Source organism: Pagrus pagrus (assembly GCF_965226575.1).
Source record: "Pagrus pagrus genome assembly, chromosome: 14".
In the NCBI taxonomy this organism is placed as follows: domain Eukaryota; kingdom Metazoa; phylum Chordata; class Actinopteri; order Spariformes; family Sparidae; genus Pagrus; species Pagrus pagrus.
The window spans coordinates 29,991,117-30,014,209 of record NC_140198.1 but is presented as its reverse complement, the minus strand read 5'-3'; the positions used below and the strand labels follow the sequence as shown (position 1 = coordinate 30,014,209).

Here is a 23,093-nt window from a genome sequence, read left to right as displayed (position 1 = left end):
CACACAGCCCTGGGAGGCTCCAGTGTTGAGCAACGCAGAGGAGGTGCGACTGCCAATCCGTACTCTCTCGGGTCTGCTTGTGAGGAAGTCTGAGTATAGTGTTATACTCAAGCCCAGAGTGTTTAGTTTTCCAATCAGCTTCATGGGTGAGATTGTGTTGAATGCAGAGCTGAAGTCAAAAAACAGCATTCTGATGTAGATGTTCTTATTCTCCAGGTGTGTTTAGACTGAGTAGAAGGGAACAGTCTTCTGTGTGAGTGAGATGTTAACCCTTAAGAGGTCCTTAAAAAAACTTACACATTTGTCCCTTAGGACAAAAAATGTCACCTTCCCAAAAACTGCTGTAAAAATATTATATATTAATATTTTGTTTCACTTTAAATTAGTCAATCTTTTAAAGCTACTTCAGCCTGAAATATACATATCAAATATTGATTATATTTTTTTGGTTTTTAACCCTTTAAAGGCCAGTATGTTTACATAGATCCACTGTTTTTTATTGAAAAAAAACAAAAAACAAAAATAATTTCCACAAAATACATTTCAAGGAGTATTTGATTATTATTATTATTATTATTATTAGGCCCTGAGATGGGTCAATGATTGGCAGCAACATTGATTTTGATGCATTGTTATTTTTTTTGCAGTGTCAGATTTAAACAAAAACTCACACTCGTGGTCCTCAAGCCAAAAAATGTCACCTTCCTAAAATCTGCTGTAAAAATATTATATATTAATATTTTTTCCACTTTAAACGAGTCAATCTTTTAAAACTACTTCAGCCTGAAATATACATATCAAGTATTAATTATATTTTGTTTTTTTTAACCCTTTAAAGGCCAGTATGTTTACATAGATCCACTGTTTTTTATTGAAAAAAAACAAAAAACTAAAATAATTTCCATAAAATACATTTCAAGGAGTATTTGATTATTATTATTATTATTAGGCCCTGAGATGGGTCAATGATTGGCAGCAACATTGATTTTGATGCATTGTTATTTTTTTTGCAGTGTCAGATTTAAACAAAAACTCACACTCGTGGTCCTCAAGCCAAAAAATGTCACCTTCAAAATCTGCTGTAAAAATATTATATACTAATATTTTTTCCACTTTAAATAAGTCAATCTTTTAAAACTACTTCAGCCTGAAATATACATATCAAATATTAATTATATATATATATTTTTTTAACCCTTTAAAGGCCAGTATGTTTACATAGATCCACAGGGTGGTTCAAAGAGTGGGCCCTGAGATGGGCCCCTTAGATGGGTCAGTGATTGGCAGCAATATTGATCTTGATCCATTGTTATTTTTCTTGCTTTACACAACTCCACAGTTTTTAATTGAACAAAATCACAAAATGCATTGATGCATCATTATTTTTTCTGAGAGGCAGTATGTGTCTGGGTGTGAGAGTCCAGCTCACGTCCGGTGGCGGCATAGTGTGTAGGTCCCGGCAGTGGCGCCGCCAGGATTCAATTTCAAAGTACTCACAGAAACGGCAAATACAACAAATACTTTTTAAGACAATATCTAATGTTTTCAGTATCATTGGAATAACAGATTGCAGCGCCCACATGATCTGTGAGACTGTGGTTATTCTGACACGAGTTAAATGGCTGCTGTGTGGAAAACCACGCTGTGGTCCGTAATCGCAGTGCAGACGAGTGAGCTGACCAGAGGAGAGAAAAAAGAACGATATGACGCGACTGTAGCCGCCATGATATGACGACGTCGCCCCCGCTGAGGAGGAACTATGAAGAACTCAGCTGTGATGGAAAAGCACCTAAACTGAGTCGAGTAGAGCCGAGCTGTATTGTGTAGTGGAGAAGGGGCAACACACACGCGCGATCGTCCTCTCAGATGCGGCTGCGTCTCTCCAGGTCACTGTGTGAGAGAAAGAAAAGCTCTGACTTGCTTGGGCAGACGTTGTTTGGTGTCACCCGCTGGTTTGCATAATTTAAATATCTAGCCCGCCGAACCTTCCAATCTGGCCCGCGACTGAGTTCTAATAGTTTATGTACTGTATTTCTCTGTCACTGTGATAAGGAAACGCGTGGTACCCAAATCACCATGCACGAATGTTTGGGGAGCCGGCTGGATTTTTTTTTTTTCACCTTCAAAAAAATTGTACGCACAGTGCGTACAGGATTCCGCCCGACGGCGCCAATGGGTCCCGGGATCAAACCACTGGCTGCTGGGACGTAGCGGAGTGTTGCAGTGTTTGATATTTTTCAATTTTTGGAAGTCCATCCTGCCACTGCTTCATCCATCTCCCCTCCACTCTCATCTTTATGGAAGAATTATCCTATCTTTATTCAAGAGCATAGATTTTCAGTTTGAGAGCATGATTTCATTCCTTTTCAGTGACATAGCTCCTTCTCGCGCTCAGATTTATTCTCCTCGCACTCATATTTTCTGCTCGCACTTGGATGTCTGCTGCTTTCTTTCAAAATGTGTGCTTGAACTCAAAAATCACATGCTCGTGCTCACATTTCTTCTGCTTGCACTCAAAAATTTCGCTCGCATTCAAATATGTCCTGCGCTCGCTCAAATCTAAAGTCTGCGCGCTCAAAACTAATGTGCACGCACTCAGAACAAGCACCTCCTCTCAGGTTGAGGAGTCTGCTCAGACTCGAGGTTGTCCCTCCTTGTGCTCAAACTATTGTGTTTCACCAGCCAATAGGGGACAGCTAGAGTGTGGACCAATCAAATGACGGATGCCGCCTTGGGTGTGTTCCTTTGCACTTTTTTGAGTGCTCCGTAGGGGCGGGTATATGGTCTGTTTGTAAAACTGCTTCTCTCAAAATACACCAGTTTACCATATTAGCCAGCTATTTGAATCGTCACTTATTTAAGACGCCAGCATATTTATGTATAATTATTCTTAAGTAATGGTAAAACGAGTTATCGTAGTTTAGATTCTCTCTTTTATTCAATATTAGCGGAAATATGTTATATAGTATGAATACTCACTGAACAGTGTACGTGTTACGATGGCCAAGTGGTCAAGGCCAATGTCAAATTTTGCATTTTAAACCATTGGACGCCGGTTCGCATCCCGGCTGCCCCACTCTTGCTGTCTGTCATATTATTATTTTAAATTTGAATTAATAAATTACTGTTACAGTAATAGAATACGTGTACCCAGCTGATTCTCTTATTGAAACGTTTAACAAGAGATGGTCGGTAAATAGGCTAAGCTACGTGATTAAAAAGGTTTATTACACGGCTCTATTGAATGCTGCTCTCTGATTGGTCCATCGCTGCGTCGTCGTCAAGTATAACAGACCGTTGCTAGGGACGGCGCTCTGATCCGCCCTGGCAACATGTAGCAACATAAGCAAGACAGCACCGCTGTCCAGCTCCTCTCTCAGGCCGGCCTTGAAAGTCGTCAGATCATGTCTGTGACTGGACACATGAGAGCAGCTAGGGACGGCGCTCTGATCCGCCCTGGCAACATATAGACCAACCACAGCACCGCTGTCCAGCTCCTCTCTCAGGCCGGCCTTGAAAGTGAAAGTGAAAGTTAAAACTTCACCGAGCAATCATTGTCACTGCTGAATCATTGTGGGTGATTATTTATTATTTATTTCACTCGTAAGGCCGTGTAATAAGCGGGATAATGTATAGTTAGTCAGTTGTTATGGAGAAATGGAGTTATGGAGTTCCATACAACCTGTCAGGGTTTATTTCTCCATAACAACCTCCGAACTATACATTATCCCTTACATAATGAAAAATACGCTATGATGATAATGATTTGACGATAACAGTGGAACGTGTAATGGGGTCAAAGCCAGGGGACGCATTACATTAAGTTAGTGTTGGTTATGCTTTCACAAGAAGAAGAGTTAGAGCGGGACTCGGAGCGAGGTACTGAGCGGGAGACGAGATGGACCAGCGCGGTCAAATACCTCAAGTTTATTGCTTAATGTTGCTACAACTCAAAACACATCGTTCATATAGTTTCAATAATAATATGACAGACAGCAGGAGTGGGGCGGCCGGGATGCGAACCGACGTCCGATGGTTTAAAATGCAAGATTTGACATTGGCCTTGACCACTCAGCCATCATAACACGTACATGGTTTAGTGAGTATTCATACTATATAACATATTTCCGCTAATATTGAATAAAAGAGAGAATCTAAACTACGATAACTCGTTTTACCATTACTTAAGAATAATTATACATAAATATGCTGGCGTCTTAAATAAGTGACGATTCAAATAGCTGGCTAATATGGTAAACTGGTGTATTTTGAGAGAAGCAGTTTTACAAACAGACCATATACCCGCCCCTACGGAGCACTCAAAAAAGTGCAAAGGAACGCACCCAAGGCGGCATCCGTCATTTGATTGGTCCACACTCTAGCTGTCCCCTATTGGCTGGTGAAACACAATAGTTTGAGCGCAAGGAGGGACAGCCTTGAGTCTGAGCAGACTCCTCAACCTGAGAGGAGGTGCTTGTTCTGAGTGCGTGCACATTAGTTTTGAGCGCGCAGACTTTAGATCTGAGCGAGCGCAGGACATATTTGAATGCGAGCGAAATTTTTGAGTGCAAGCAGAAGAAATGTGAGCACAAGAATGTGATTTTTGAGTTCAAGCACACATTTTGAAAGAAAGCAGCAGACATCCAAGTGCGAGCAGAAAATATGAGTGCGAGGAGAATAAATCTGAGCGCGAGAAGGAGCTATGTCACTGAAAAGGAATAAAATCATGCTCTCAAACTGAAAATCTACGCTCTTGAATAAAGATAGGATAATTCTTCCATACAGCTTCAGATAAGTCTGAGCTTGACTTCAGCTCATCTGTTTCTACCTCTGAGGCTTCCTCCGTGTCAGCCTCAGAGTCCTCGGAGGAGGATATGGAGCCATCCTCACCCTCAGAGTGCATGATCACTTCCAGAGCCTCCTGTGTGCTGTAATGTCTTGCCATCTCCAAAATGACTACTCCTGCACTACTGCTCATACTTCTAACCATGGCTGCAGTGCACCTGCATAAACAACCTGAGCAGAACCAAAGCAAAGTCCAATTTTGTTTTGGTTCTCGCGGTACTCATCGTTTTTATTATTGAATTAGTTTACAACGCAGAGTGTGGCCTTCTAAGAGAAAGGACTTGGACTTGGACACACACACACACAAACAAACATACACACACAGATACACACACACACACACACACACGTACGTACGTACATACATACATACATACATACATACATACACGTACACACACACACACACACACACACACACACACACACACACACACACACACACACATAATCCAACATCAATAGCGACACACACTTATCATTTCAGTAGCAAGGTGCAGAAAACAGTAAAAAGTGTGACATTTTGCTGCATGCTTTGAATGGGAAAAAGTAGCGGCAACTAGTGGACAAATATAAAAATTACAAATTGAAGGCTAGTAGTCTGAAATGAAATCTTAACATAAAGGAATGCATTAGTTTATGTTAAGATAAATGTGGGATCAAAAATGGCATTTTCAATGGTTTTCAATGGGAAATTTTTTGGCGTTAGGAACAAATGTGTTGGTTTTTGCGTAGCTTAGCCATTTTAGGTTAATTTAAGGAACTGAGATGATAATTCAAAAATTTCTTGAAAATGAATATCCTTTGGAAAATTTGAGCTTTATTAATTCAACACAGCCAAAATGGCTTGAAAATACAAAACTGAATGGCACAAAATGTCCCTAGGATCTCTTAAGGGTTAAAAATGTCAGTAATACCACTCTGATTGATATATGTTTTTAATAGATGGCCAGGTATTTTATCTGGACCAGGAGCCTTATTTATATTTACTCGCAGCAGGATTTAACTGACAGTGGCAGGTTCTGGAGGTGGGGTGTACTTTAAGTCTTTGTTCAGGAGATCAAAGCAAGCACAAATTTGTCTTCAGCTTATCCGGCAACGTGGCCCTACACAGGATGGGGGCGCCCTGGCTTTTGTATATATTACATTATTTGTATTATTTTATTATATATAATCTTAAATACAAAAAGGTAACAAGAACAGAGAGAAAAAACAAGATCAATAAATGAAATACAGTATATAAACACAAATGTAAATTGCACAAATCCTTCATCACAGGATCTAATAACCATGCTTGAAAAATCCCTGAAAAAAGCTAAAAAAAAAAAAGGCTACTCTATGGAGCATAAAAAAAAGATTCCTGCAGTAAACTTTTTCGTATTTTACATACAAGTTTTGTTTTGCATCATCCTATTAATACCATCTGAACGGTTCCAGTTATGATAACACACCAGTCTTGCACATACAGACACACACACACACACCTGAGGATACCTGCAAGGAACATGTGGCTGCAGAGGTAGATGGCTCCTCATCAGACTCCAGGACCATGTCTGTGGCTGCTGTGGAAGTATCTGACTCCTCATTTTGGCCAGTGGGTGCTCCAGCTCCAAAATATTTCAGAAGTGCCTCTGAATTTACAATTAAGATACAATATGTAAGTTAGGTCACACTTACATCACACATGCATCAGTTACCCAATTAAAATGACCATAATGCACATTTGATTAACATTTGTTAACATCCTATTAACTAAGCATAACACACTACAAATTATTCAAAAAGCTATATCACATGTAGCTTACACAATGCCATGTCAATGTATATTAGAAGTTATTTAAGTTAGCATATAGCGTATAGCATTAAAAATTCCACAGTCAGGACTCTGTGTGAATTTGCACTTGTTGTGTTGCAAACACAAAGTAGCCCAGGTTGCCTATGGGTGAAATTAGTTGCATGACATGATGCCTCAATTCTAATAGTTGCTAGTTCAGCAAAACTACAAACCAAGTACAGTCATCTGTGGCTAAGTAGCAACATATTAGCAAGAGGCTAATAAATAGCCTATAGGCTACTGTCACTCACGTCACTCATAGAAATCTGCATACCTTTATCTTTTGCCCGTTTCTCCTCTTCTTCTTTTCTTCTCTTTCTGAACTGGGCACCTGATGGCTTCTTTGGTCTTTTACTTTGATCCATGATGAAGACGAAGACTCAACATCATTACCGATGTCACGTGATGTAAACAAATTCACGTAGATGCCTGTTGGAGGCAGTTTGTGTTGTGTGGCCTGGGATCATCAGTCTATCCCCGCCCCCCTCCCCCCTGCCTATTCTGACACACACACAACCTGTGTGACTCTCAGCAGCGAGCTGACGTGACAATGAGGCCGCCCAGCGCCACTCCACTGACCTGACATGGAAATGAGCGGTAGTCTAGAAAACTGGCAAGTTTTTTTTTGTTTGTTTTTTTTGAGGGCGCTCGCATAGATAGCGCCCTGGGCGGTCGCCCACATTGCCCATAGCAAAAACCGGCCCTGCCCCACCACCCTCCCTCCTTCACCCACCCACCACCACCCAGCAGTGTGCTAGTGCAATAAGAGATCTGTTAGGTCAGATATAAGATTTGTCCATACTGCAATTGTGCTAGTGTTAGCATTGTTTATCCTTGCTGTTGAGAGTTCCAGGTATGCAATGTCCAAGAAGCTTCGAAGCCAGTGAGTTTTTGAGATGTCATGGGGAGGTTTCCAGCGTTGGACAACGATCTTCTTTGCCGCTGTCAGACCTGCCAACCAGATTTTACATGTTTTTGCCCCAAGGGAGAGCTGGGAGTCATCATTCAGAAGGTGTATCGCAGGTTCCATTGGTAACTGTACCCCTGTTAGCGCTGCTATCGTACCAATTACCTTCTCCCATAAATCTAAAATCCCTGGACATTCCCATACAACATGTGCAAAAGAGCCAAAGGTTCCCTGGGGACAAAATGAGCAATATGGGTCCGTAGTTAATCCCATTTGATGTCTAATTCTAGGTGTTAGATATGCTCTGTGACAGAATTTCAGGTGTATATATTGATGATTAGGATTTTTTGATGCTCCAAATACATTGTCCCAAATCGTCTTCCAGTCTAAGTTTTGCCCCGAGTCTGATAAATCTCTCTCCCAGGCTTTCATTCCTGCTGTGGGCATATATTTCTGAGAATTCAGCTTATCATAAATGTATGAAACTGTACATCTGGGAGCCTTTTGTATCCATTCCAAAATGGGGTGGTCTTTTAATTCTGTCCCCCAGGGAACCCGGTAGGTTTTACATGCTGATCTTATTCTGAAGTAGAAAAACAGAGAGTTTTTGCTAATACCATATTGTGCTATCATTTCTTGGAAGTCAAGAATATTATTCACCCCACTAATATCCTGGAGCACTTTAATACCCTTACTCTGCCACTCTCTATTAACAAAAGGCTTTCCCCCTGTTAGTAATTGATTATTGTTCCATAGTGGTGATGATTTGTACCACACATTTTTAATCTTTAAGAATTTTTCGGCTGCTCTAAACACCTGAAGCACATGAGATAGAATCGGACCATAATACAAACCACTTTTTTTGGAAGATATACCTACAACCTAGTTGGTGCTATTAAATGCTGCTCTATATCTTTCCAGGCTAATATTTTGTCATCTTCAAACCAGTACTTTTTAACAAAAATGCCCAGTGGTACAGCTTAAAGTTTGGACATGCTAATCCCCCAGCCTTCTTATTGCACTGAAGAGCGGACCACTTTATACTGGGACGCTTGCCATTCCAGACGTAGCGTCGCAGTAAACGGTCTAGTTTTTGCCAATATCCTATTGGGGGTGCAAGTGGCAACATCGAACTAATGAAATTAATGCGAGGTAGAAAGTTAATTTTAATGACTGATATTCGTGCAGGGATGGACGCTGGTAGGTGTCTCCACCTGTTTATATCTTCTTCTATTTTTTTTAGAATTAAGGAATCATTTGTTTTAGCCACCTCTGATAATGAATCACTTATTCTGATACCTAGGTAAATGACCTCCTTTGAAACCTTAATCTGTGGGGGAAGAGATATCTTGCTTTGATCTGTGTTAATCAGCATAAGTGCTGATTTTGAGAGATTAACTTTGTATCCTGACAAATATCCAAATCGCTCCAGCACCTTTAAAACATAGGGCAGAGTCTGCTGAACGTCCGCCATATACACTAATGTGTCATCTGCATAAAGTGATATCAAACGTGACGTTGCGCCTATTGTAATGGGGGGAATCTGTGTGGAGTTCCTAATTAATTGTGCAAGTGGTTTGATAGATAAGGTGAAGATCAAAGGGGACAAAGGGTCTCCTTGTCTTGTACCCCGTCCTATGTCAAACAAATTTGAAAAGCCTCCTCCCACACAGACCCGGGCTGATGGATTAGCATAAAGTGTTTGAATCATACTTGTGAATTTATCACCAAACTTAAACTCTTTCAGGACCCTCCACAAGTATGGCCACTCCAGGCGATCAAATGCCTTTTCGGCGTCGAGAAATACGCCGCATTCACGTGGGATATCATGTGATGCACTCAATATGTGTAAGAGCCTGCGGATATTGTCAGAGGCTAATCGTCCCTTGACAAATCCCGTTTGATCTGGATTAATTATTTTCCCAATTACTACCTCAAGTCTGCCAGCTAGAACTTTAGACAATATCTTAAGGTCAGCATTTATCAAGGAGATAGGACGATGGTTGGCGCACTCCAAGAGTCCTTACCATGTTTAGGAATAACTGTGATCAGGGCCGTTTTAAGGTCTCTATGAAAAGAACCTCTATCAATGGCATAATTCAACGTCTCTAACCATACCGGTCCAAGTATATCCCAAAGTGCCAAATAGAGTTCCACAGGAATACCATCTATACCTGGAGTGCGGCCTTTATTTGTAGCTTTAACGGCTTTAAGTAATTCCTCTAGCGTAATAGGGGAATCAAGTAACTTTGTGTCCTCTAATGACAATGTAGGAAGTGCCAAATTACCCAAAAATTCAGTAAAGTCATTTTCTGAGGGGACTGAGCCACAAGTATAAAGTTTTTCAAAGTATAATTTAAAAGCCTCATTTATCTCTTCTGTTGAAGTCACCAGTCCCTGTTTTGCACATTCAATCGCTGGTATAGACCTCTTAGCTTCCTGTTGTTTAAGAATGAGTGCTAGAAGACGACTCGGTCTGCTGCCCTCTGCATAATATTTCCGTTTGGTTATATGGATCATATATTCTGCCCTGCTTCTCAGCAAATCATTTAGTTCAGCCTGCTTCAACTTGAGTTCATTTTCTATGATTTCTGAGTAATTTCTTTTAAGGTCATTCTCAATGGCTTTACACTGCTCCTCCAGATTTGTAATCTTTTGCAGCCGTGTTTTGTGTAGGTATGAACCAAACCCTATGGCATTATTTCGTATGAAGCCTTTAATAGCGGCCCAAACCACCGTTACATCTGAAACACTATTTCTATTCAACTCTATGAACTCTGTCAGTTTAACTCTTAGTTGTGTTAAGAATTTGTCATTCTTTAGAAGTGTGGGGTTAAATTTCCACCTAGTTGCTTTATTTTTAATTTTGCCATAACTAAAAGTAGATATAACTGGGTTGTGATCAGATAAATGTCTGGGTAAAAATTCCACTGATTTTACAGAGGGCAGCAGGCCAGAGGAAACAAAAATATAATCTATATAAAAATATATTCGGGAGAATGTTTTATGTCTTGACGAAAAGAAGGTGTAGTCTTTCGTGGTTGGGTTATACACTCTCCACACATCCACTACATCCAAGTCCTTGATGAAGAGATCAAGTGCTTTGGAGGCAGAGTCCTGAGTGCTGGAGACATGTGAATATGATTTATCAATATTACTGTTTAGCATAGCATTCATGTCTGAACCCACATATAGTTGATAGCCACTTAATTTCAATAATTCGGCGGTAACCGTGGGGAAAAAATCTGCTTCAAATACAGCTGGTGCATAAATACTAATGAATGCTATCTTTTTACCTTGAATGGAGGTGCAACAGTGTGCTAGACGGCCCATCTTGTCCGAACCAGTTCTTTCTACAATTACAACATTAATACCACGTCTCATTCATATCATTGTACCCTTTGAGCGAGTACCATCAGCCGAGGCCACAATGGGTTTGTAAAAGCGGTTTTGAACTCTGGAAATATCACTAGGCTTTAGGTGTGTTTCCTGTAACAGCGCGATATCTATCTTTTTTCTACGTAAGAAATCTAAAATCTTTGACCTTTTGTAAGGAGAGTTCATTCCTCTCACATTAAATGATATAACATTGAAGTTCTCTTGCTTGTCTGTTACACTGCACTTCTGCTGTATATTGGTGGTGGAACCCTGAACCCCCCTCCCACTTACCCCCTTGTCTTGTAACATCTGTGAGAGTCACTTAGCAATGTCAAGCACCGACCACTAACCGTCCCCCTCCCCCAAACCTGAGTATCTCAAAAGATAAGGCAATACTCATAGGCAGTCAAATCACAGTGACATTAACCCCATTCTCAAAAACATGAACATCTGTAACCAGTATAATTAATAAACAAACTTTAAGATGGAAACAGAACTCTCAGCCGTTCTTAAAGAGGCCAGAAGTGTATTCTAGAAAGATTGCTGAGCTAATAACCTAGGCTCCAGCCCATATAACTCAGACACAGTTTAGCCCCCCATTTAGCATTTATAACCTGGGCATAGCAAAGTATTTTCCCCCAACAGGGAGATACACAAACTGTCAACTTGCCCATGCCTACAGGGGTGAACCTGCGGCTGCTCGCGGCTCTCAAATCAGCTCCGTCTCATCCCGCGATGCGCTTTAATTCGGCCCGTGGTCTTCATCCATGTCGCCCGTCACCTCCGCCTTCAAAGCCTCCGTCGCCTCCGCTGCTGAGTTAAACGACATCCGTCTCCCCTTGAAGTTCACTCTCAGTATCGCCGGGTACAGAAGAAAGGAGTCGATCCCTCTCTGTCGCAGCTTAGCGCGGTGCTTTTATACTCCTGCCTCTCCTGTGTTGTACCGGGGCTGTAATCAGCGAAGAACTGCAGCCGGGTGCCGTTGGGGAGCGCAGGATTAGCCTTCCTCGCGCCCTCCAGGACCGCCTGCCGGTCAGTGTATCTCAGGAGCCTGAAGATCATGGGCCGCGGTCTGGATGTGTTGTTGGAGTTGTTGGAGAAGATTCGATGTGCTCGGTCGATTTCAATCCGGCCGCCCTGGGTGCTCCCGAGCGTGGGAATCCACTTTGGTAGCATCTTCAATAGGTAGCCTCTCGGGTCATCCCCCTCTGCACCGGTCGGTAGGTTTACCAGGCACACATTATTCCTCCGGGATCTGTCTTCCAGATCATTTAGCTTCTTTCGTAGCTGCGTCATCTCCGTGAGGCATGCTTTGGTGTCTTTTTCATTCTTATGCAAGTTAGTCTGGATGCTGTCTATTTTGTTGAAGACTGTGTTGAATTTTTTAGCATGGATGTCAGCTTGCTCTTTTAACGACTAAAATTTAAAAAAAAATGTCGCCATTCTCTACCATTTGCTTCTGTATCGGTACCAGAGCTTTTTCCAGAGACTCTTCTAGCTTGTGTGCTACCTTCTCTTGCAAAGCTTCCATCTCGGCAGCTAACGTTAGCTTGATTAGCTTAGCCACATCGTCTGGTGGATCGCTAGCTTGGTTTCTTCCCCTGGTATCTTGCTTCTTGGCGGGGGTTGGATTATTCTTTGAGGCCATGTTTCCCGTTACGTCGTCAACCACCTCAGATCTATATTAAGACTGCCTTAGAGCCCAAAAAGCATGAAAAGGAGGGTTGTACGTCGGTGCTCAGTGCCGTGCAGCCATTTTGCTTCGCGCCTCACCGGAAGTCCTGAAGGCACTTTTTTGGCTCTGAATAGAGCCCTCACCTCTCCATTAATCCAGGCCTTCTGGTTGGGGATCTTACTGTCTTTATGATCTCCACATCATCAACACATTTGCTGATAAATAATATCACTGAAGATGTTTTTTTTTCAAGGCCGATGTTGTTATCCTGGCAGCTTAGAGTGGCAGCATCTCTGAACATTTGCTAGTCTGTGCACTCAAAACAGTCCTGTAGGGTTGCTGTACCTGCATCTGTCCACACTTAAACAGTTTTAACTGATTGTTTGACCCTCTTTATCAACTATGCGTAAGTAGGAGAAGTATGAAGAAGAAGTAGAGAAGTCTAATCTGATAGGCCAAAGTGAAGACGTGGGAGGGCTTTGTAGCTGCCAGGAATATTTGTATACACATGGTCCAGGATATGTCTTCCTCTGGTGGGGATTTGATCATCCTGGTGGAATTTAGGTAAAACACTTCTGTGGTCTGTTTGATTAAAATCACAAGTTGTTTATTCATGTTGCTGATGATGCCTCTTATTTCCCTTTACTGAGTAAGCCTGAGTCACACCTCACCTCCACTTAATTCTCCTGCAACCAGACATTAGCCAGAAGAAGGCTTGCATCTCTTGGTTCAAGTCGGGTCAGCTTAGCTCTGATGCCACCTCTCTTTCCTCTCTTCCTGGGGCAGTCACAGCGCTTTCAGTGATGTTTTGTCCCACTGGTGGAGATCCTCTTGCAGTCTGCTGCACTCAATCCAAACCCCATACTCCCTTTTCTCTATTGTAGGCGAAGTGTGCTTGAGTAGAAGGGGACATAGAGTAAAAGAACATTTTTTTGAAAAATCATCAAACATGTAGTGAGGATTAAAGGAACTACTGGCCGCCGCATTTGCATGCACCGTCGTCAGAGACCGAGCTGGTAGGCAAGAGAGATAGGTGGTTATTGAAAAATAATTTTATTTTTATTTACAAATAGCAAAAATGTATTAAAAAAAGTACTTAAGATTAAAACAGGGCCCATACAAAAGTCAACTTAACCTAACTAAAGCACTAAATAAACTGAACATAACAGCACAAACTGACCTGAAAAAACTGAGACATGGGGGAACATATAGCAGCTGATCAGGCCATTTAGAAAACACTGGGGGATAAGGTAGGACATAAACATCTAAACAATAACTAGAATGACCACAAAACATATTATTAGCACTATCAAATATTGACCAAGAGAAACCAATGAAAGAGCACTATCAAAATAGTTATCTAAGTAAACAATAAAACACTCTAAATTGACAATCAGTACCATTTAAGCAGGCCTGAAGCAGTTGGAACTCGTTTTGAGGGCCAGCCAGACACCTTCAGCAACAACCACCCAGGAACTGGTCATTTAAAGAAAACTGAATTAACTTCATAAAAATCAGACAACTCACTTTAATGAATATATAGCAAAATCAACTAGAAAGTTAACTAAATGTGTGCACTCCAGAAAGTTAACCGCTGTCAAAAATTTCTAATAAACTCAATATGTTACATGAGTCCAAAAACCCATGTGTCCAGTTATTTATCCAAATGTGTACTTTGAGTGTGGTGCTAAAAAATAAAAGTAATCTTAATTAGTAAAATGAAAAAATGAAAAAGCTGCCACTATTACCGTAGCTTCAATGTGCTTTCAGCTCCAGAAAGAGAGGTAACTTAACCCCTTGGTCAGTTACAGTGGTAACTGCGTCTGTAAAGCTTACCTGCTCGCTGGCAGGTTTTCTTCAACAAACCCTGAGTTTCCCTCCATCTACTGCACATAGGGAAGAGACGGAGAGAAAGAGGAGGGGAGGTGATGCTGTTTTATTTCCTCATTGATTCAGTCCATAGCAAAGCGCGTATCGAGATGCATTAATTAGTGGAAGTGTGCTGTGTGTTAGAATTAAAATCCTGGCTGTTGGATATTAGTTTGTTACTCAGAATTAAGTCCCCCTCAGTTTAGAATAAAACCTGCATGACCTTTATTTATATCACTGTGACTCTGTGCTCACAGACAGCTGTCAGTTTGTTAGAGCAGTTTTACTTAAAAGTGTTTGTTGCATATAATGTATGCCTAATCTCAGTTTAAATTGTAAATGTCATTATGAAGCTTTAGAAATGCAGGATCAAAGAATAATTATCTTAACACTCCTGATGTGATTGTGTCACACTGATTGATCATACTGTAATTCATAATGTTGGAGATTATAAATTGTTATTTCTGAGTGAGCAGGATTGTAATGCAACTGCAGAATTTAGTTTTAAAGTTTTTTTTAAAATAGGGTGCTATATGCACCAACAAACCAAAGTTCAACTGCTGAATTCCCAAAGATTTAAAGGTAACACACACAAATTTTCAAGACAAGAGTTGACTAATCTCAATTCTGGTCAACCTGTCAACCAACATCCTAACGTTTCTGCCTAGTGGCCTTCATCAGAGCATGGAGTGAAATGGAAGTCACGTCATACATACAGGAGTTGATTGGCTTAAAGATTCACCTGGTAGTTTAATTTGTTGTATATACATCTTTTCTTGAGTTTAGGTACAGTTTTGAGATTTTTGTGTTTAAATTTACTATATTTGTTGAAGAAGCTGAATAAAGCCACTGAATGCTGTTGAGCCAAGATCCAAATAGATGTCTGAACATTTGAAATCCACTGTATTTTTAACCTCTACGCCCCTCTAGTGCAAATCACTGACCACAATATTACTTGATCACATGCTCATGTTTAGTATGTAACAGTGGTGGTTGACCATTAAGCTGCAGAGGTGTTCCTTGTTACTGATTGGCCAAAGAATTCCCTGAATCATTCGTAGTAGACGGTTCCTTCATTGTTGCCTAGTTTAATCATTACCTACAAACGACACAACAGAAACAACAGTACTTTGTACTTTCTCAGTACAATAACATTATACTGGAACACATACAATAGGTGAATAACCATGCAGCAGGAGGGAAAAAGTGTTTTTGCATGTTTTTATTAGTACACAAAATGAAAAGTCTTAATAACTGTGGGACGATGGCTGTGGTCTGTAGTCTGCTTCTGTGGCACTATAAAGAGACTGAAACCACTATCAGTGTGTAGTTTTGAGACCTTTATCCTTTTAGAAAGAAGTGTTAATATTAATTCCGGTTATTTCATACATAAAGCTGCTGACTGCACTGAGCAGTACAGAGAGAGGTGAAGGTGTCGCTCAGCTGCTTTTCTCTCTCTCACACACACACACACACACACACAGATTTAATTTTCCTTTCTATCAAGGAAAAGCTATCATCTAATAAGTAGCAACCAAATTACATATTCAGCAGGTTTTTGTATGATGTTTTTGACATGTGTTGCTTATTTCCTCCATTTTTACAATGCAATATGCAGTGAACTCAATGTACAATTGTGGTCAAAAGTTTACATACACTTGCAAAGAACATGTATCATGGCAGTCTTTGGCAGTCATTTTTCTGTGATGAAATGAGTGGAACACAAACTTCTTCCTGGCACAGACTTGTTTCTTCAGCACAGTCCACATGTTCTCAATGGGATTCAAGTCAGGACTTTAGGAAGGCCGTTCCAAAATCTCAATTCTAGCCTGATCTAGCCATTCCTTTACCGTGCCACCAGAGCCTCATCCCACTCATCCGTCCTCATCCTCCACCTATCTGACGCGTTTGATACAGTCAACCACCAAATCCTCCTCTCCACTCTGGCTGAACTTGGCATCGCTGACTCTGCTATAGCCTGGTTCACATCATACCTGACAAATCGCACCTTTCAGGCCTTGTGTAATGGATTATCTTGCCACTGTTATGCAGATGACACCCAACTGTTTCTCTCATTTTCCCCATCCTCCTACACCCACGATGCAACGCGCATCTCGGAATGTCTGGCAGACATCTCCGCTTGGACAACTGCTCACCACCTCAAGCTCAACTTCATCGACTGTGAGGAACCTCGGCATAATCCTCGATGACAGACTATCCTGCACCCCCAACATCACTGCTGTGGCCCGACCCTGCAGATTTGCCCTCTATAATATACGCAGGATCCGGTCTTTCCTCACCAAGGACACAACGCAACTCCTGGTCCAAGCGCTGGTCATCTCCTGCTTGGACTACTGCAACTCGCTCTTTGCTGGACTCCCAGCCTCTGCAACTAAACTGTTGCAGTGTATCCATAATGCTGCAGTGCGCCTCGTTTCAATCTACCCAAACTCTCCCATGTGATTCCCCTCCTCTGTGACCGCCACTGGCTTCCTGTTAGCCCGCATCCGATTCAAGACGATGGTACTGGCCTTCAAGGCCGCCAACGGAACTGCACCTATCTACTTCCAAACACTGGTCAGACCACACGCCCCAGCGCGAGCACTTCGCTCCACTACAACAGCTGGCCGGCTGGTACTGCCATCGCTGAGAGCAAACAAAGGCCGCTCAGCGAAGTTACGACTCTTCTCTGTTCCGGTGCCTCAGTGGTGGAACGAACCCCCGACCAATGTCAGGACTGCAGAGTCACTCGCCATCTTCCGCAAAAGACTCAAGACTCACTTGTTCAGACTTCACCTCGACCCCACATAGGCCCCCCCAAAGAATTTGGAGATAATCCTCCTTCATTTTTAAATGTACTTTCTTTAGAGCCCCAGATCCAATGGCAGCAAAAATGCGCCACAGCATAATACTACCAGCACCATGCCTGACAGTAGGTTTGGTGTTCTTGGGGTTAAAGGCCTCACCTTCTCTCTTCCAAACATATTGCTGCTCATTGTGGCCAAACAACTCAGTTTTTGTTTCATCTGACCACAGAGTTTTCCTAAAGAAGGTTTTTTCTTTGTCCATGTGATCAGCAGGAAACTTCAGCTGAGCTTTAAGGTGCCTCGTCTGGATCAAGAGCTTCTTTCTTGCACGGCAGCCTCTCAGCCCATGTTGATGTAAAACACACCTGACTGTGGACACTGACACCTGTCTTCCAGCAGCTTCTAATTCATTGCATATTGACAAAGTATTTTCACTTTTACAGACCCTCAAACCCTTTCAGCAGTCCTGTGGTAGAACAACAGTGGTGTGTGATGGGAAGGGTGGAGGACGACTATCAGATCCCTTTGTCAAACCTCTGCCTGAGTCAGGCTCCCGTCTGCATCTCTCTACCCAACAGGTACTAGTGTTCTCTCAGTATTTTAAAGTAACTATGTTGATACACCAGTGATGGTTCCTTTTAGGGATGTTAAAGACTAACCATTAATCTGTTAATCGCCTTTTACAATTACAAATACTTATGTATCAAATATATCAAAATAAGATACAAACTGGAATGAGAAAAAGTCATTTTTAATTTATAAAATTCAAAAAGACGGTCCATACAAACTGATATTACATTTTAGCCATTTAGCAGTTTCAATATGGACAGACAGGAGCTTCGCTATTAACAAAGAAGTCATTATTTTGTTTTCATTCATGTTACCTTGTGTTTATTTATCTGTTTTTTTAACTCCTAATGTAGCCTATTCTGATTTTACATTGAACATAGATCAATCATCTCAATGATTAATCGGTTGGTAAGGCAATGACTATCGATTAAAGAAATTGCTTACAATTTGCATCCCTTGTTCCTTTAAAGTTTAATTAAGTTTTCTTCTCTAATAAGACACTTGGAAAATGGCTCTCCAGAGCCATCCATCGAGGAGAAGATGCCCCGCCCCCCCGAGCCCAGTAAGTCCTCAATCCAGCAGAGACATTATTTTCATTCCTATTACCATGAGATTATTGACATCTCAATATATTGTAGTGAGTGCTGCAATGAACCGTGTGAAATTATCAATATAAACTGAACACATCTGGACATCTTGTTTTATCCTTCATTGAGTCTTAAGATGTTATAGTGCTGAGTCTTAAAATACCAAAGAGGCTACAGGTAATTATTATTAGGGCCCAAGCAGGGAACCTGTAAGGACCCTATTGTTTTTGTAGTGATTATTAGGGCCCGAGCACCAATCTCGTGCGAGGACCTATTGTATCTGTAAGGATTATTTCTTCTTATTATTTTTTTTTGTCCTTCCCCAAGATCACATTTTTGGTGGCCTGAACATACCCCAAAACTCACCAAACTTGGAACATACGTCACATGTGGTGAAAAGTTTGATAATTCAACATGATTGGGGACGGGTGTGGCCAGGGGACTCCATAGCTCCACCTAACGTCGGGTCATGTGACCAAAAACTTTCTCGGATCATCATGAAATTTACAGGACTTATGGGTCTCAAGGACTTAGCCCGGAATTATTTTTGTTGGAATTTTTGCCGCAACAGGAAGTGAGCCATCATGAATGGTGTGCGGCGATTTCCAATTTTCCGATGCTGTTTTCTGGACTTTAGGATATTCGCAGACTCACCAAATTTCGCATGTAGCTTCTTACCCATGAGTACGTTATTTCAATACCACAACTGCCCTCATGCGCAGCACGAAAGCTCAGTAGCGCCCCCTAACGCCACCCTTATGGCTTTCCCCATTCTGTACGGACCCAATGTCTGTGCCTCGTACTTTAACTAACTCAGCCTACAGATTTAACGCCACAGACTTCACACTCACTAAATATCATCTTCAGAGCTTGATGATGACACCTTTTGAAAAGCTTTCGCCTACGTTATACCTGGTGGGCATGGCAGTGTGTTCAACTTTGCGACCCCCCTTATGGCTTTTCCCATTCTGTAGGAAGGAACCCATTTCTAAGCCTCATACACATTGTTTAACCTTGCCTACAGATTTAACACCACAGACTTCCCAGTCATCCACATGCCTTGATGATGAAAAGTTGTGAAAAGCTTTTGCCTACGTTATTCCTGGTGGGTGTGGCAGTGTGGTCATTTTCGATGACCCCCTTATGGCTTTTCCCATTCTGTACTGACCCAATATGTCTATGCCTTGTACTTTAACTAACTTGTCCTACAGATTTAACACCACAGACTTCACATTCACTCAGTAGCATTCTTTTACCTTCAACAGCCTGCGTTGTGCTTGGTGGGCGTGTCGGTGCGGTCAATTTCAATCCTTCGCCATCAAGCAGGAAGTCCTTATAACTTCAACATACAATTGCTGATCTGCATCAAATTGGTCACACATGTAGAGGGGCTCACCCTGAATAAGTCTCTGCATCAATACTGCGTCACATCTATAGTGCCACCCACTGGACACAGGAGGTCACTGAAGATGTCACTGTTGTGTTTTCTGTGACACGTATCCCATTTACAGTAGGTAGAACATTTGCATCGCCAACGGACAAGCACACATCTGGGCATACAGGCCTCCCACGGCGCCACATCCCGATGTACGTGGGGGGGCGAGGGCCCGTTCATCACTGCTTGCAGTTTTAATTATTATTATTATTATTATTATTATTATTAGGGCCCGAGCAGGGAACCTGCAAGGACCCTATTGTTTTTGTAGTGATTATTATTAGGGCCCGAGCAGGGAACCTGCGGAAGGACCCTATTGTTTTTGTAGTGAGCATTGTTTGTCCCAAATGATCGCATTTTTCACTGCCTGAACATACCCCAAAACTCGCCAAACTTGGAATATATGTCACACACAATTTTATAATCTGTTGTCGTTGTGATTTTCCATCACTAGGTGGCGCTATAATCAAGGAAAGTGCGTTTTGGCTTAGAACTCCCCACATACTTGCACATTCAAAAACCTTATATCCACGCCTTCAGTGAATTGTGCTGAATCTCCTGATATAGGCCACGCCCATATCCGCCTACCGTTTTTTTTCGCTAGCTCGCCAAATGTCGCAAACCTACTTTTTCAAACTCCTCCCAGGCAATTTCACCGATTTGCACCAAACTTTGCACACAGCATCTGTGGACCCTCCTGACAAAAGTTATTAAAAGAATTTTGATATTCCAAAGAATACTCAACTTATTAAATAAGAACTTACTGCACATTTCCTTCAAAACAGGAAGTGTTGCATATCTCCACATTGGTTCGTCCGAATGACATGAAAGTCAGGATACTACTTCCCCATGAGCCCCTAAGGCTCTGTGCAAAATCTTGCCCGATGACCACTAGGTGGTGCTCTTTAAATTGAAGTATTTTATATCTCCACACCGGTTTGTCGGATTAACACAAAACTTGGTACACTCATTGCCAATGCCCTCCTCAGGACATCTGTCGAAGCTTGTACCGATCCGCCACTAGGTGGCGCTCTGGTGGCAATTTCATTAGAGCCCCAGCAGATAACCTGCGATGTCCCTATTGTTCAAAAACTATATATCCACGCGTTCCCTGAATTCTGTTGAATCTCCTGATATAGGCCACGCAAATTTGCGCCCTGGTTTTTTTTCCGCAAATTCGCAAAATTTCGCAAACCTACTTTTTCCGACTCCTCCCAGCCTATTTCACCAATTTGCACCAAACTTTGCAGACAGCATCTGTGGACCCTCCTGACAAAAATTTATTAAAACAATTTTCATATTCCAAAGAATACTCAAGTTATTAAATAACAACTTCCTGCAGAATTCGTTCAAAACAGGAAGTGTTGCATATCTCCACATTGGTTTGTCCGAATGACATGAAACTCAGGATACTACTTCCCCATGAGCCCCTAAGGCCCTGTGCAAAATCTTTGCGGATGACCACTAGGTGCCACTCTTTAAATTGAAGTATTTTATATCTTCACATCGGTTGCTCAGATTAAAACGAAACTTGGTAGAATTATTGTCAATGCACTCCTGAAGATATCTGTTAAAGGTTTTACCAATCCGCCACCAGGTGGCGCTCTGGTGGCAGTCTAATTTTATATTTGGCACTGTGCCCACACCATAACACTTACAGATATGAAATTGATAGGGGTGGTATAGACTGGCCCCTGTAACTCACACACCAAATAAAAAAAAACAAACGTAAAAAAACATTTTTGGCTAATAACTCCCACATATTATGGCGCACATTGTAAAACCTTATATCTATGTGTTTCCTGCATACAGCCGAATTGTGTGATGTAGGCCACGCCCACTTTCACGCCAGAATTACATTCGCAAATTCGCCAAACGTTGCAAACCTACTTTTTTGAACTCCTCCCAGGCAATTTCACCCATTTGCACCTAACTGTGAACACAGCATCTGTGGACCCTCCTGACAAAAAGTTATTAAAATAATTGTGATAGTCCAAAGAACGGCCAAAATATGAAACAACTATTTCCTGCACATTCTGGTCAAACAGACAGTCTTCCATATCTTCATGAAATACAGTCCCATTAACACTAAAGTTTTTTGAATTGTGTTCCATGGCCCGATGACGGTTTGTGAAAAATTTGGTGCAAATCGACCAATAGGGAGAGCTTTTATTGCTAAATGAAGAAACAACATCTTGACTGCCTTGATTTTTCATTCCTCAATGGAATTTGTTGCATGAACAAGCCCCGACAGCAGCATGTAGCGACAGCAGCACGCCGCGACAGCAGCATGCCGCGACGCGCAACAATTTCTTGTTGAAGAAAAGTATCTTTCTACCAGTACAGGGATCTTTCAAACAATTTCGCCTCGGGGATAATAAAGTATTTCTGATTCTGATTCTGATCCTGATTTCTTATTCTGCCTCATTTGAGGTCATTAGGATATGATATTGCCAGTGTTGTTCCAGGAACTTCATTGCAGCTGACCAATCACCTAATTTTAATTTTTCTAATTTTAAAGACTTTTATGTCTTTGTGACTAAAGGAAAAGACTGGAAAAATATGCACATGAGAGATTTATTCTTTGAAACATGTTTAACGTTGAGAAAATGTATATCTTGACTGAAACAGTGTTTTGGTAAACCTCAACAAACATTTTTATTCCCTAAATCTTGCCAAGTATTTTAATTCCCTAAACCTCAGTATTTTTGTTCCTAAAACCTCACCAAGTATTTTTGTTCCCTAAACCTTACCAAGTATTTTAGTTCCTAAACCTCACAACTTTTTTTTTGTTCCCTGAACTTCATCAAGTAATTTTTTTCTGCAAACAACACCAAAAAATGTTGTTCCATAGCCTAAGCAATCAATGACAGAAAACTGAAAAGAAATGGAAAAAATAAACAGTGAAAAAGGATATGTGAACAGTATGATAATATGTCCCATACATGATGATGATACATGAACCAATCTCCTGAGTGAGAGTCCTGTACTAAAACCAGTCAGCGACAATGGCTTTCTCTAAATGTGGACTTCTCCAAGTTTATAGGATGGTCCTGGAGTTACATTAATTCTGATGTTTCAACAAACAAAATCAACACAGAAGTCCCAAAGCCATGAAATCACCAAAGCTTGGTCAGATGCAAAATGAGCCTTTGAAAATATTAAACCTTATAAAAATTCTTCAAT

The 23,093-nt window shown here is 41.4% G+C and overlaps 1 protein-coding gene across 4 annotated transcripts in view; it reads left to right on the top strand.

Annotated features, from left to right (window-relative positions):
• cblb (Cbl proto-oncogene B, E3 ubiquitin protein ligase) overlaps positions 1-23,093 on the top strand; it is a 204,297-nt gene that overhangs the window by 167,047 nt on the left and 14,157 nt on the right. For 3 of the 4 annotated variants that reach the window (XM_084374290.1, XM_084374292.1, XM_084374289.1), the window contains 3 exons: positions 17,759-17,893; positions 18,266-18,289; positions 18,383-18,447. In XM_084374290.1, the coding sequence (XP_084230416.1) occupies positions 17,759-17,893; positions 18,266-18,289; positions 18,383-18,447 (224 nt within the window). The remainder of the gene's footprint in view (positions 1-17,758; positions 17,894-18,265; positions 18,290-18,382; positions 18,448-23,093) is intronic. The other variant, XM_084374291.1, reaches the window with a different exon arrangement.